The following is a 13,426-nucleotide window of genomic DNA, read 5'->3' on the forward strand; positions in this document are numbered from 1 at the left end:
CGAGGTTTCATTTCCGTACTGAACGTACCAGGACAAACTATGGGCAATGCGACCCGCTACAAGTTATGTGCAACAATTTGAACTCAGTATTAGACTTATGTGACTTTAATCTTTCTACGTCAGTGTTTCGTGAGCGCCTACGTCTTCGCCTCGTATAACGATTCTGTAATCACGCGTTTTAACCCGTTTTTGTAACTAGAATATACTTAAGTTGTGTCGTGAAGACCTATGAGATCCGACGACTATACAAATAAATAAATAAATAAATGTCGTTCTTTTCTGGAGCTATCCCATCACTACACTGATTTGTCTTTAGACAGCAGAAATGCTGACGGCTACTATGGAAAAATACGATGGTCAAAAATAAATCTAATTGGTGAGCAAAAAACGTGTTTGCGATGAAATAAACCATAAAAAAATATGTTTGATTGGATACTATTTATTTGTAAGTGCGTCCGGTTGTATATATGAATCAATCGCACTAAAAATCGGCAGTAACATTGTAGAAAAATATCCGGAATAAAATTTTGACCATATGTAAATCAAACCTTCCTACTGTGGCAAATGTAGTTAGGTTTCGAGGGGAGTGAGAGATATTTGAACCACCCAACTAACAATTGACAAGCATCTTTGGAACATTCTGTCTGATCTTTAGAACGTTTTTCCACCTTCCAATAAACCGCTACATTAGGAACTGTAACCCAGCCGTTTGAGTTTTGACAACTCATGGAGGCGGCCATTTTTACCGACGGTCAAACCCGGTGAAAAAGTATAGCGATATGAAATAAAAAAAAAACGGTGAATTTAAAATAGTTTGTAGTTCCAGTTGACGATCTTGCATCTCCCACTCTTTGGGATCAGCCGCTGTATTTCCACCGGTCTCCCCAACTAACAATTGACAAGCATCTTTGGAACATTCTGTCTGATCTTTAGAACGTTTTTCCACCTTCCAATAAACCGCTACATTAGGAACTGTAACCCAGCCGTTTGAGTTTTGACAACTCATGGAGGCGGCCATTTTTACCGACGGTCAATCCCGGTGAAAAAGTATAGCGATATGAAATAAAAAAACGGTGAATTTAAAATAGTTTGTAGTTCCACTTGACGATCTTGCATCTCCCACTCTTTGGGATCAGCCGCTGTATTGCGCATTTAGTTGCAACTATTATTGTCCAACCTATTAGAGGGGAATATGGATCATTTGGTTCAAATCTTTTTATAACTAGTATTGTTACTTACTTGTGTTGGTGTTTGCTGCTTCTGAGGCTCGAACTGCTTGGGACAAGAAGAGGTATGTTGTTGTCGGCTCACCAAATCACATGAGCCACGCTCCGCTTCGACGATTGGTAGCTTAAATGCCAATATCTATCAACAAACATTTTCAACAGGTGATGGCTGACCACAGTTATTCCTTGGCACAACGAAAAGCACCAGTCGGCTGTAAAAGTAACCGCAATGTATCTGTATGTATCTGTACGCTGATGCACTGCTTTTGCTTTGATTCACTATGTGCTGCCACCAAACGATTAAGTATTTCTTTTTGATCATGGTTTTCCAGGTGCGTCTTGTGGGCCAACATTTGGATGCTTGCTATGGGTATTTCCGTGGAGATTCATGTTGGCGCATCACTTGGTGAAACATCGTTTTCATTGTGTGTTTCATTGATTTGGCTAATTTTCGAACCGAATGGTGCTTTTCGTTATTCCATGGAATGACTGTGGTCAGTCATCACCTGTTGAAAAAGCTTCATGATATGATATTTTTTTTTTGTCAAGATAGGTTTTGTGATTTCCATTTTGTTTATTTGTTCCTCTAGGGTTTATGTATACAAATAATCGATATTTCTTTTATCTGTAAAATTATTTCAGTGTTGAATTAAAATTAAAATGAATAGATGTCGTTATGGAACGAAAACTCAATACTTTGTATTTAATGTGAGTGTTGGATGCACATATATGTTACATGTTTATATTATTCTTTCGATAGATTGATCATTTCTTAAACTTACTCCACCAATGTATGAGATAAACGTACAAATAGATGTTGACCCTCCTCATCTGCTTGGGTGACCGCTAGCTAGTAGCTTATTTCCCTGGTATCTTGTATGTTGGTTCCACTCAGTGAGGCAAACAAACCGGGGCAAACATTTGGGCCAGTAGGTTCAAATGGAGTAACGATCGCCCTTTAAAAACTAATGTGTGCGAATTCGGATTATATTCGCCTTCGGTAGTACACTAACAACTTTCATGTTTCCCATTGAAGTTTGTCACAGCTGAAAACGGACGTAACAAAGATGAGTAAAGTAACAATTAGAGAGAAAAAAAGTCTTACTTTTAATAAATGCTCGTGCCAGAGCAGCAGCTATAATTGCACGAACTTTTATTTCATGTTGCATTTCGTTGATGATGGTGTTGAGAAATGAACTCTTATTTATAAACGTCAAATGCAGCGAATTGGATTAATGCGTATAAACGGTAACCCGAATGTAGTAACGTGTAGAAAAGATACTGAATAAAAGCTGAACTCGTGTCAGTCGTGTATTAACACCCAAGCAGACTAGCAGCAGACCCAAGCGATACCGAAAGAAAAACTCTGCCAGTCAACAGGTTATGGGCCCAGTTGTCTAGAAAGTATCGTGGTAGCCTGAATTTGTGGTGAATTGCGGTTTATTGCAAGGGATTCTTGTTCGAGCCAACAAGCGAACAAAAGACAGTTCAGGATGGATTCATTTCGTGTAGCTGTGTCAAGGCTAACAAATGACAACTACCAGACATGGCGCTATAAGATCGAGATGCTGCTGAAAAAGGAGGAACTCTGGTACGTTATTTCAGAGGTAAAACCAAAAAGTCCAACGGCACAATGGACAAAAGATGATACGAAAGCGAATGCAACTATTGGGCTCCACATCGATGATGATCAAATTGGTTTGGTCAGGGAGTGCGCAACGGCACAGGATTCGTGGAAGGCGCTGAAAGCATATCATGAGAAGGCGTCAGAAATCTACCTGCTCAAGAAACTAACACTTCTTCAACTTGGCGAAGAAGGGAACATGGAGGAGCACGTGCGGAAGTTTTCGGAATTGCTGCAACGGATTGCTGGTTCCAGCGAACCCATACCGAAGAAATGGCAAGTGGCGATGCTATTGTGCTCACTGCCACCATCATACGATCCCCTCGTCACAGCGTTGGAACAGAAGCCGTTGGATGAATTGTCGCTAGAGTTCGTAAAATCGAAGCTTCTCGGCGAATTCGAAAAGCGGAAGGAACGAGGTGCAACAAACTCCAGTGAAGGTGGGATGGCGTTGAACGCAGTGTTAAAATACTATGAGAAGAAAAATGGCCCCGGGGCCGAGGTTAAGAATTGCTATCACTGCCATAAGCCAGGGCACTTCAAGAAAAATTGCAGACTGTTTAAAAAGCAATGTTCCGAGAATGCAAATAGTGTAACTAATACTAGCGAACCCGTCGCATGGATTGTGGGCCAGGGAGAGCCAAAAGAATGGTATATTGACAGCGGTGCTTCGAAGCACATGACTTCTTTTAAAGATTTTTTCCAGAAGTTAGAAATCACGCAAGGTTCCGAAGTGGCGATGGCGGATGGCAAAAAGGTGGAAGCTGCGGGCTTTGGTAGCGGTCGTATTAATTGTCTTGCGGACAATGACGAATTAAGAACGATCGATATTTCTGATGTCTTGTATGTGCCTAGCTTAACAACAGGATTAATTTCTGTGAGTGCGTTGACAAAAAAGGGATTTAAAGTTATATTTATGGATAATCAATGTATTATCAATGATGCTAACGGAAAGTGTGTAGCTGTAGCGATAGCTATAGGAAATATATATAAACTATACACGTGCGAGTATGCGTTTCAAACGAAAAGCTGTGAGCATACATGGCATAGAAGAATGGGACATCGGGAGTACCAAACGCAGATACAAAATTTGAAGCGTGAAAAGGACGCATTTCAGCTGGCAAAGCGAGAAATCGATGCCGAAAATCAGCGCCTTAAGGCAAGCTTAAAGTCCAAAGAAAAGGAACTTGCCGACGAGCAGGAGCTGCAAAGGGAGCTGAAAGCAGAGCTCGACCGTACCAAGCTAGCGGTCAAGAAAGCCAACGTACTCAGCCTCGAGATGGAAGCGTACGAGCGGTCGTTGAACGAGCTAAACACAAAGCTGGAGGCGCAGAAAACGTTGGTCAGGGAGTTGGAGGGTACGATCGACGTGCAGGAGCAATCGATCAAAAGCCTCAAGCAGCAGTTGGTCCTGCTGGAGGAAAGTCTCGAGTCACAGCAAAAGCATTCGCGCGAGCTCAAGCAGGAGGCCGACACGATGCAGGGTAAGCTGCGCCAGAGCGAACACCAGCGGGTTGACCTGATGAGACAGCTGGAGGAGTTGGGCGACGAGCACGATCGCCTGAAGCAGAGGGTGGAAAACAATCGTGTCGACTTGGAGCAGATGGCCGCTGATAAGGAGCAGGTGTGCGGTGCGCTGGAGGTAGAGAAAAGCAATCTTCTCAAAAAGAACCTTACACTGGAGGACGAGATAGGCGCGTTGCGGAAAGCGAACGCGGAAAAGCAGCAGGAAGTTGAGGATGTGCGCACGGAGTTTGCAAGTTATAAGATTCGGGCGCAGTCGGTTCTACGACATGCCCAAAGTGAGGATAGTTTCAAGACAGTTTCGGATCAGTCCGAGGAAAATGATGATTATCCGTATTCCAACAATGATGTCGGTGAGGGTCACTCAACTAAAAGGAAGACACGAGGGAAATTACCACAACGATACAATGATTACGAGATGAGTTTTTCTGCAGTTTGCCAAGATCCCAATCCCCAATCTTTTGATGAGGCAATCTCTTGTTCAGAGAGGGACCAATGGCGGGTGGTCATTAAGGAGGAGCTTACATCGATGGAAAGGAATAATGTATGGAAGAAAGTGTCTATGACTGAAAGTATAAAACCCCTCACTACGAAATGGGTCTTTCGAGTGAAAGATAATGGAAATGGCTCCGTTAAGTACAAGGCTAGACTCGTTGCAAGAGGATTTATGCAAATAGAACGTATAGGAACTAAAGAACAGTTAGCAGATATTTTTACAAAGCCCATGGAAGCAATCCAATTTAAGTTTTTACGAGAGAGAATTGGATTGAGAGAGGGTGTTGAGAAATGAACTCTTATTTATAAACGTCAAATGCAGCGAATTGGATTAATGCGTATAAACGGTAACCCGAATGTAGTAACGTGTAGAAAAGATACTGAATAAAAGCTGAACTCGTGTCAGTCGTGTATTAACACCCAAGCAGACTAGCAGCAGACCCAAGCGATACCGAAAGAAAAACTCTGCCAGTCAACAGATGGCTCCGTAATCCAAAAGGTCGTTAAGCTCCTGCACACATGCCTTAGAAACTCTTCGACCCTTAGCGGCTTCGTCGAGCCGCTGAAGACTGCCACCGAGGCTCATGGATGTTCATAAGAATCTGTCTGTGTAGTGGCAACCCATCGATAGTTAAATTTAGAGACATCGAAGCAGGTAAAGTCACATTGCTAGAAATAAATAATAATTCAACATCACAATACGTGTATTTGCCCATTCGACTAATATTTCAATCATCTTACCTGAATCGTTTGGACAAACTAAACAGCATGTCCTTCGGCAGCTGATTCTCTCGTAAAATATCTAACATCATGATCACAGTCGAATGAAACAGATTTTGAACAACTGCCAAAAACCTTATACATTCCTCCATCGTCGCGTTGTCTTACTTCGAAGTACTTCCACTAAATCTACCTAATCTGCTCACGTTATCCGGTACACCATCGATTCTTGAGACTTCGTCTTGAGCATGATCGTCTCCGGAACGGGTTTCTTCTTCTGAACCAACTAGGTCGAAGACGATCAAAGAATCGTCATCAATCTCTAGCTGACCCACACTGGTACTAGGAGCTTCTGAAAAAAATAATCATATATTTAAATTTCGTATTCACATTTGGAGCAGCACAAGCACAAACACTTACGGTCCGTTCCACAAGAATGTTGGCTTTCCTGATCAAATCTTTTCGCATTCACTTAGTACAAACTAGCAGAACGCTGAAGCTGCTCTAGAAAGTTGTTTTTGTTTGCCATTTTCACTAGCTATGGACACCACTTTTAACAAAATTAAAATTTCCGAAGTGCTGGAAGCTTGCAACGTTGCTTCTGAATTTGTTTACAAATTTGTGTGGTGCAGTGGAAAGGGAGGCACAATGGGATTGCTTCCTTGAGTCGTGCGCACTCGCTCTCGCACATGGTATAAACATTGAATGTTCCAAAGATGACAGCTCGTGGTTACCTGGGTCGCTTGTCATTTAGTTGCAACTATTATTGTCCAACCTATTAGAGGGGAATATGGATCATTTGGTTCAAATCTTTTTATAACTAGTATTGTTACTTACTTGTGTTGGTGTTTGCTGCTTCTGAGACTCGAACTGCTTGGCACAAGAAGAGGTATGTTGTTGTCGGCTCACCAAATCACATGAGCCACGCTCCGCTTCGACGATTGGTAGCTTAATTGACAATATCTATCAACAAACATTTTCAACAGGTGATGACCACAGTTGGCACAACGAAAAGCACCAGTCTGTAACAGTAGCCGCAATTTATCTGTATGTATCTGTATGCTGATGCACTGCTTTTGCTTTGATTCATTATATGCTGCCACCAAACGATTCTTTCTTTTTGATCTTGGTTTTGCAGGTGCCAAATCTTTCTTTTTGATCTTGGTTTTGCAGGTGCGTTTTGTGGATCAAAATTTGGTTGCTTGCTTTGGGTAATTCCGTGGAGATTCATGTCGGCGCATCACTTGGTGGAGCATCATTTTCATTGTGTGTTTCATTGATTTGGCTACTTTTCCAAATCCGTATGGTGCTTTTCATAATTCCATGGAATGATTGTGAATTGAAAATTGAAAAGTGATTTGCTATTGGGTTTTTTTTTAACTACACTATTGTGATTTCCATTTTGTTTATTGGTTTCTCTAGTGTTTATGTATACTAATTAACGATATTTCTTTTATGTGTAGAAATATTTTAAAGTCAAACTCTAATTAAAATGAATCGGTGTCGTTATTTAACGAAAAAACAATATTTTGTATTTATTGTGTATGTTGGATGCCCATATATGTTACATGTTTATATTATTCTTTCGATTGATTAGTAGTTTCTTAACTTACTCCACTAATGAATGAGATTAACGTATAAATAGATGTTGACCCTCCTCATCTACTTGAATGGCCGCAAGCTTGAATTTTATTTCCCTGGTATTGGTTCCACTCAGTGAGGTAAACAAACCTAGTCAAACATTTAGGCCAGTAGGTTCACATAGATTAACAAACGCCCTTCAAAACTAATGTGTGGGAATTCAAATTATATTCGCCTTCGGTAGTACAATTTAAACAACCATGTTTCTCATTGAAGTTTGTCACACCTGAAAACGGACGTAACAAAGATGAGTAAAGTAACAATTAGAGAGAAAGAAAGTCTTACCTTTAATAAATGCTCGTGCCGCTGCATCAGCAATAATTGCACGAACTTTTATCTCATGTTGCACTTCGTTGGTGATGGCTCCGTAATCAAAGTCGTTAAGCTCCTGCAGACATGTCTTAGGAACTCTTCGACCCTTAGCGGCTTTGACGAGCCGCTGAAGATTGCCACCGAGCCACTTCTGGTAGCTCATGGATGTTCATAAGAATCGACCAAAACGTGTTCAGGCCACGTCTGTGTAGTGGCAACCCATCGATACATAAATTTAGAGATATCGACATTTCACATTGCTAGAAATAAATAATAATTCAACATCACGATACGTGTTAGCGCATTCGACTAGTATTTCAATCATCTTACCTGAATCGTTTGGACAACCTACATAGGATGGCTTTGTGCCAATATCGACCACCATTCACTGCAATAATGTTCGCGACGGTCTTATTAGATTTCAAAAGAGTACAATCGTTCTTCGGCAGCTGATTCTCTCGTAAAATATCTAACATCTTGTTCACAATCGAATTAAACAAATTTTGAACAACTGCCAAAAACCTTATACATTCCTCCATCGTCGTGTTGTACTACTATCTAAGCTATCTACACTGCTCACGTTATCCGGTAAACCATCGATTCTTGAGATTTCGTCTTGACCGTGATCGTCTCCAGAACGCGTTTCTTCTTCCGAGGCCTTCTTCGACAACTAGATCGAAGACGATCAAAGAATCATCATTAATCTCTAGCTGACCCACACTGGTACTTGGAGCTTCTAAAATAAATAATCATTTATTTAAATTTCGCATTCAAATATTGAGCAGCACAAGCACAAACACTTACGATCCATTCCACAAGAATGTTGGCTCTCCTGATCAAATCTTTTCCCATTCACTTTGTACAAATTACCTGAACGCTTAAGCTGCCCTAGAAAGTTGTTTTTGTATGCCATTTTCACTAGTTATGGACACCACTTTTGATAAAATCAAAATTTCCGAAGTGCTGAAAGCTTGCAACGTTGCTTCTGATTTTGTTTACAAATTTGTGTGATGCGGTGGAAAGGGAGAGGCACAGTGGGATTGCTTCCTTAGTCGTGCGCTCTCGCTCTCGCACATGGTATAAACACTGAATGTTCCAAAGATGACAGCTCGTGGTTACCTGGGCGGGGCTCTATGAAGGACTGTATTAGTGATGAGAAGAAGGAATAGCTTCTTATGATCCGATCTGCTCTCTTGATTATATGATCTGATCTGATCCGAAAATATGAGAGCAAATGCTCCATTATGATCCTAGTGACGTCATTACCCGTAGCGCTATGGCGATGTGTTCTGATCTGATCCAATAAGCTCTTTGCCGGCAGACCTATGGCGATGTGATCTGATCTGCTCCATTATGATCCTAGTGACGCCATTACCCGTAGCGCTATGGCGATGTGTTCTGATCTGATCCAATACGCTCTTTGCCGGCAGACCTATGGCGATGTGATCTGATCTGCTCCATTATGATCCTAGTGACGCCATTACCCGTAGCGGTATGGCGATGTGTTCTGATCTGATCCAATATGCTCTTTACCTGTAGACCTATGGCGATGTGATCTGATCTGCTCCATTATGATCCTAGTGACGCCATTACCCGTAGCGGTAAGGCGATGTGTTCTGATCTGATCCAATATGCTCTTTGCCGGCGGGCCTATGGCGATGTGATCTGATCTGCTCCATTATGATCCTAGTGACGCCATTAGGCTGGTGTCAGTGCTTTACCGCACGATCTTTCGACAGGCGAAAATGTATGGGATTTGACAGCTGCAAGGTTCGCACGATTTCTCCGCACGGCAAAATCAAAATCATTTGATTTTATCGGATGGACGCATCCGATTTTATCTGTCAACAAAGTTGGACTTTATAAACTCGGAGTTGTGGCTTTCATCTAAGAAAAATAATAAAATTCATTTAATCGCCTTAGAAATTGAAAAATTACAGGAAAATTGGCGGACCTGTCGTCCGACAAAACATCGTGCGGTAAAGCAATGACACCAGCCTTACCCGTAGCGGCATGGCATTGGAGTACGATTATGCTCTTCTGATCTGATCCGATCTTTGACTGAGAGCAAATGATCTGATCTGCTCCTGAAATTTTGGAGTTTTCTCATCACTAGACTGTATGAAGGTATGACTGTTCGATTCCATGTTACGTAACAACTGATGAAGAGGAATTTTTAAGGCAGTATGTCCTCTAAACGGTGATACGAAGCCAAAGTTGTAATGATGAAAATCTGGAAAGTACGGGGGGAAATAACAGCAGTCCAGTTTTTCTCTTTTCCACTAGCTGTTTCCTGACATTTTCGTTTCACATTGTAACGATATTGTTCTTCGATGCTGATGATCTTCCAAATTTGAGATTTTTAGTTACATCTGAACAAAGTAGGGCAAAAAATAACGATCGGCATCGAAAATTTGATTAGAAACCCGGATTAGAATCTGTCACACTTCCATTGATTCGATTTGAATTCGCAATCCGGACTGTTCCGTCCGCTTTCCTCCTTCTCGTCCGACAAGGATGACGTCGTTATGGTGTGGATGTTGTACAAGGTCGGTTGGTGGGATTTATATGCCATCGGGCTGTTCAATATTTTTGATATACCATCCTTTCCAGGGTTCCTGGTACGAGGAGATGACGAACGATCGTAAAAAGTCGACGGTAAAGGGGATGGCATGGACGAGCGATGGGCAGAAGATATGCATCGTTTACGAAGATGGCACTGTCATCGTTGGCTCGGTCGATGGTAACCGGATCTGGGGAAAGGAACTGAAGAACGTATCGCTGACCGGCGAACAATGGAGTCCGGACGGGAGACTGCTCCTATTCAGCATTAAAAATGGTGAGGTTCACCTGTACGACAACCAGGGCATCTTCGTGATGAAGCTGCACATACAGTGTGTGTACCTTACGCCGTCGAAGAGCATTACGATGGTGGGCCTTTGTAGGTTCCATAAGGGCACCTCGCCGAGTCGTCCAGTTCTGGCAATTTGCTACGAAAACGGTCGAATGCAGTTGATGCGGCACGAAAACGACGACACGCCGGTTGTGGTGGATACGGGAGTGCAGGCCATTTCGTGTATGTGGAACCATTACGGGACGATCCTGGCGGTTTGCGGAATCAAGTCGAACGTACCACATCGACGACACGCCCGCCCTGGAAGTGCTAAACGATCTCGACTCGAAAACGGTCCACGAAATCCCGCCCAAGGTGGACCCGAGCCAGGATCCCATCTGTTGCCTGGCATCGTCGGAGAGTTTGCTATTGATCGGCCGGGAGAGTGGCCTCATCCACGAGTACACACTGCCCCATCTGGTGTTGCGCAACCGACACTATCTGCAGACGCGCAGCTATAAGCTGGCGATCAACTGTAACTCGACCCGAGCGGCCATGATCGACTGCAACGGCGTGCTGACGACGCTGACTCTCCGTGACGACACAACGAGCAACGAACTGGAGCAATCGAGCGGCCACATCCAACGGAAGGACGTGTGGGCCATCTGCTGGGCGAAGGACAACCCGCAGCTGCTGGCCATCATGGAGAAGACGCGCATGTACATCCTGCGCGGGGCCGACCCGGAGGAACCGATCACCTGCTCCGGCTACATCTGCCACTTTGAGGAGCTGGAAATCACGGGCGTCCTGCTGGACGACATCATCAAGGGTGGTGCGACGCCGAACGTGAAGGAGCATCTCGTGCAGTTGCGCGTCAAATCGCTGCGCGACACGGAGGACCTGCTGGCGCACGTCGGGATCGCCGAGGCGAAGCAGTTCATCGAGGATAACCCACACCCGCGGCTGTGGAGACTGCTGGCGGAGGCATCGCTGAAGAAGCTGGACCTCGAGACGGCCGAAGCGGCGTTCGTGCGATGCAGCAACTATCCGGGCATTCAGCTGATCAAGCGCCTCAGGACAATCCAGCTGGAAGCGCTGCAGCGGGCCGAGATCGGCGCGTTCTTCGGCGAGTTCGATGAGGCGGAAAACCTGTACATGGACGTGGATCGACGGGATTGCGCGGTTCGGTTGCGCCAGACGCTGTGCGATTGGTTTCGCACGGTGCAGCTGTATCGGCTCGGGCCGGGCACGTCCGACCAGCAGATGGAGAACGCGTGGCGCGAGATCAGCCACCACTACATGAACATGCGCGCCTGGGGCAGCGCCAAGGAGTACTACGAGAAGGCGCACCACATCGAGGGCCTGATGGACGCGCTGTACGGTTTGGAGCAGTACGACGAGCTGGTCGGCTGCATGCACAAGCTCCCCGAGAAGAGCCCGCAGCTGGCGAAGCTGGGCCAGATGCTGGCCACGGTGGGGATGTGCGAGCAGGCGGTCGCCGCCTACCTCAAGCTGGGCGACGTCAAGTCGGCCGTCTCCAGCTGCATCGGCCTGCGGCAGTGGGGACTGGCGGTGGAGCTGGCGCAAAAGTACAAGATGCCCCAGATCAACACGCTGCTGAGCAAGCACGCGGCCCAGCTGCTGCAGGAGGGCAAGCTGCCGGAAGCGATCGAGCTGCAGCGGAAGGCGGGCCGCTACCTGGACTCCGCCCGGCTGCTGCTGAAGATGGCCGAGGCGGAGGTGGAGAAGAAGTCCGACTACGTGCGCATCAAGCAGCTGTACGTGCTGTCGGGGCTGCTCGCGGAGGAGTACATCGAAAAGCAGATGGCGCTGCAGGCGGGCGGCCCAAGCCGAGCGGCGGTCCTGGCCCAGCTCAATCCGGACGATGCGGTGCTGATCGAGCAGATATGGCACCACGCGGAGGCGTACCACTATATGCTGCTGGCACAGCGACAACTGCGCTCCGGGTTGCTGCATAGCGCCGTCATTAGCGCGCTCCGGCTGCGCGAGTACGAGGACGTGCTGGACGTGGAGGTGCTGTACGCGCTGCTCGCCCTGGCCAGCTGTGCCGATCGCTCGTTCGGCACCTGCTCGAAGGCGTTCATCAAGCTGGAGGCGATCGAGACGATCTCCGAGGGTCGTCGGCTGCAGTACGAGGAGCTGGCCATCAGCATCTTCTCGCGCTACGACCCGAAGGACAACAAGGTGAAGCACGTCAGCTGTTACACCTGCGAGACGCCGGTGGCCGACTGCAGCACGCTCTGTCCCAGCTGCGGCAATCGCTTTCCGCCGTGCATCGCGTCCGGACAGCCGCTGACCAATCCGACCGGCGCCTGGCAGTGTTCCGGTTGCTACCACGTCGCGCACCCGCTGGAAATGACGTCACGCAAGACGTGCCCCCTCTGCCATCTCTGGCTGATCGCGCCGGCGAAGGGAGCGGTGGAGATTTAATGTTTTACTGCACACAAACACACATGCTTATTACGTACCTGCGTTCAAGTTTATCGAACACTCCGTTTATCATGATCTTTTCTTAAGGTTAGTACACATTATTCAAATCTATTGTTTCCCAACAGATGAAACAGTTAACTGATAGTTACAATACCTACGATGCGATGTTCCCATTATGTTATTTTCATTTATCATATTACTTTTAACATCAACATTTTTACATTTTTGGGAAGCTACATTCGAAAAGGTTTAAAAAAGAATTAAGTATGACAGTTTTCAAATTATTATGAATATGCAAAGAAGATGTTTTAGATATTGTTGGGAAACCAATCATCGGGCAGTATGAAACGTCGATAACGCTTTCAATTGCAATAAATGTAACACACCAAAATAAACTCAGAAGGACTCCGTGGAAAAATGGTTTAAATGATTGGTAACGAATTACTGGATGATTAACGTGATTAAGTTGACAACCTATGATGAAATTACTCCTAGTAGAAAGAAAATGAAACGTAATAAAGTTAAATAGGTAAATAAGACACTGGACAACTTCTTCAAACTTACTCTACCTACCTTCTTATTTAAAAATACTTACTCTGC

At 45.1% G+C, this 13,426-nt stretch overlaps 1 protein-coding gene across 1 annotated transcript; it reads left to right on the forward strand.

Annotated features, from left to right (window-relative positions):
• The first annotated feature begins 3,904 nt into the window (after window positions 1-3,904).
• LOC131268656 (WD repeat-containing protein 35-like) lies at window positions 3,905-13,058 on the forward strand. The gene is given in 4 exon segments (XM_058270897.1): window positions 3,905-4,727; window positions 10,009-10,091; window positions 10,156-10,671; window positions 10,673-13,058. Coding segments are annotated over 4 exon segments (3,576 nt in total). The 3' UTR covers window positions 12,827-13,058.
• Window positions 13,059-13,426: the final 368 nt, after the last annotated feature.

The sequence above is a fragment of the Anopheles coustani genome, chromosome 3, assembly GCF_943734705.1.
Source record: "Anopheles coustani chromosome 3, idAnoCousDA_361_x.2, whole genome shotgun sequence".
Taxonomy (NCBI): domain Eukaryota; kingdom Metazoa; phylum Arthropoda; class Insecta; order Diptera; family Culicidae; genus Anopheles; species Anopheles coustani.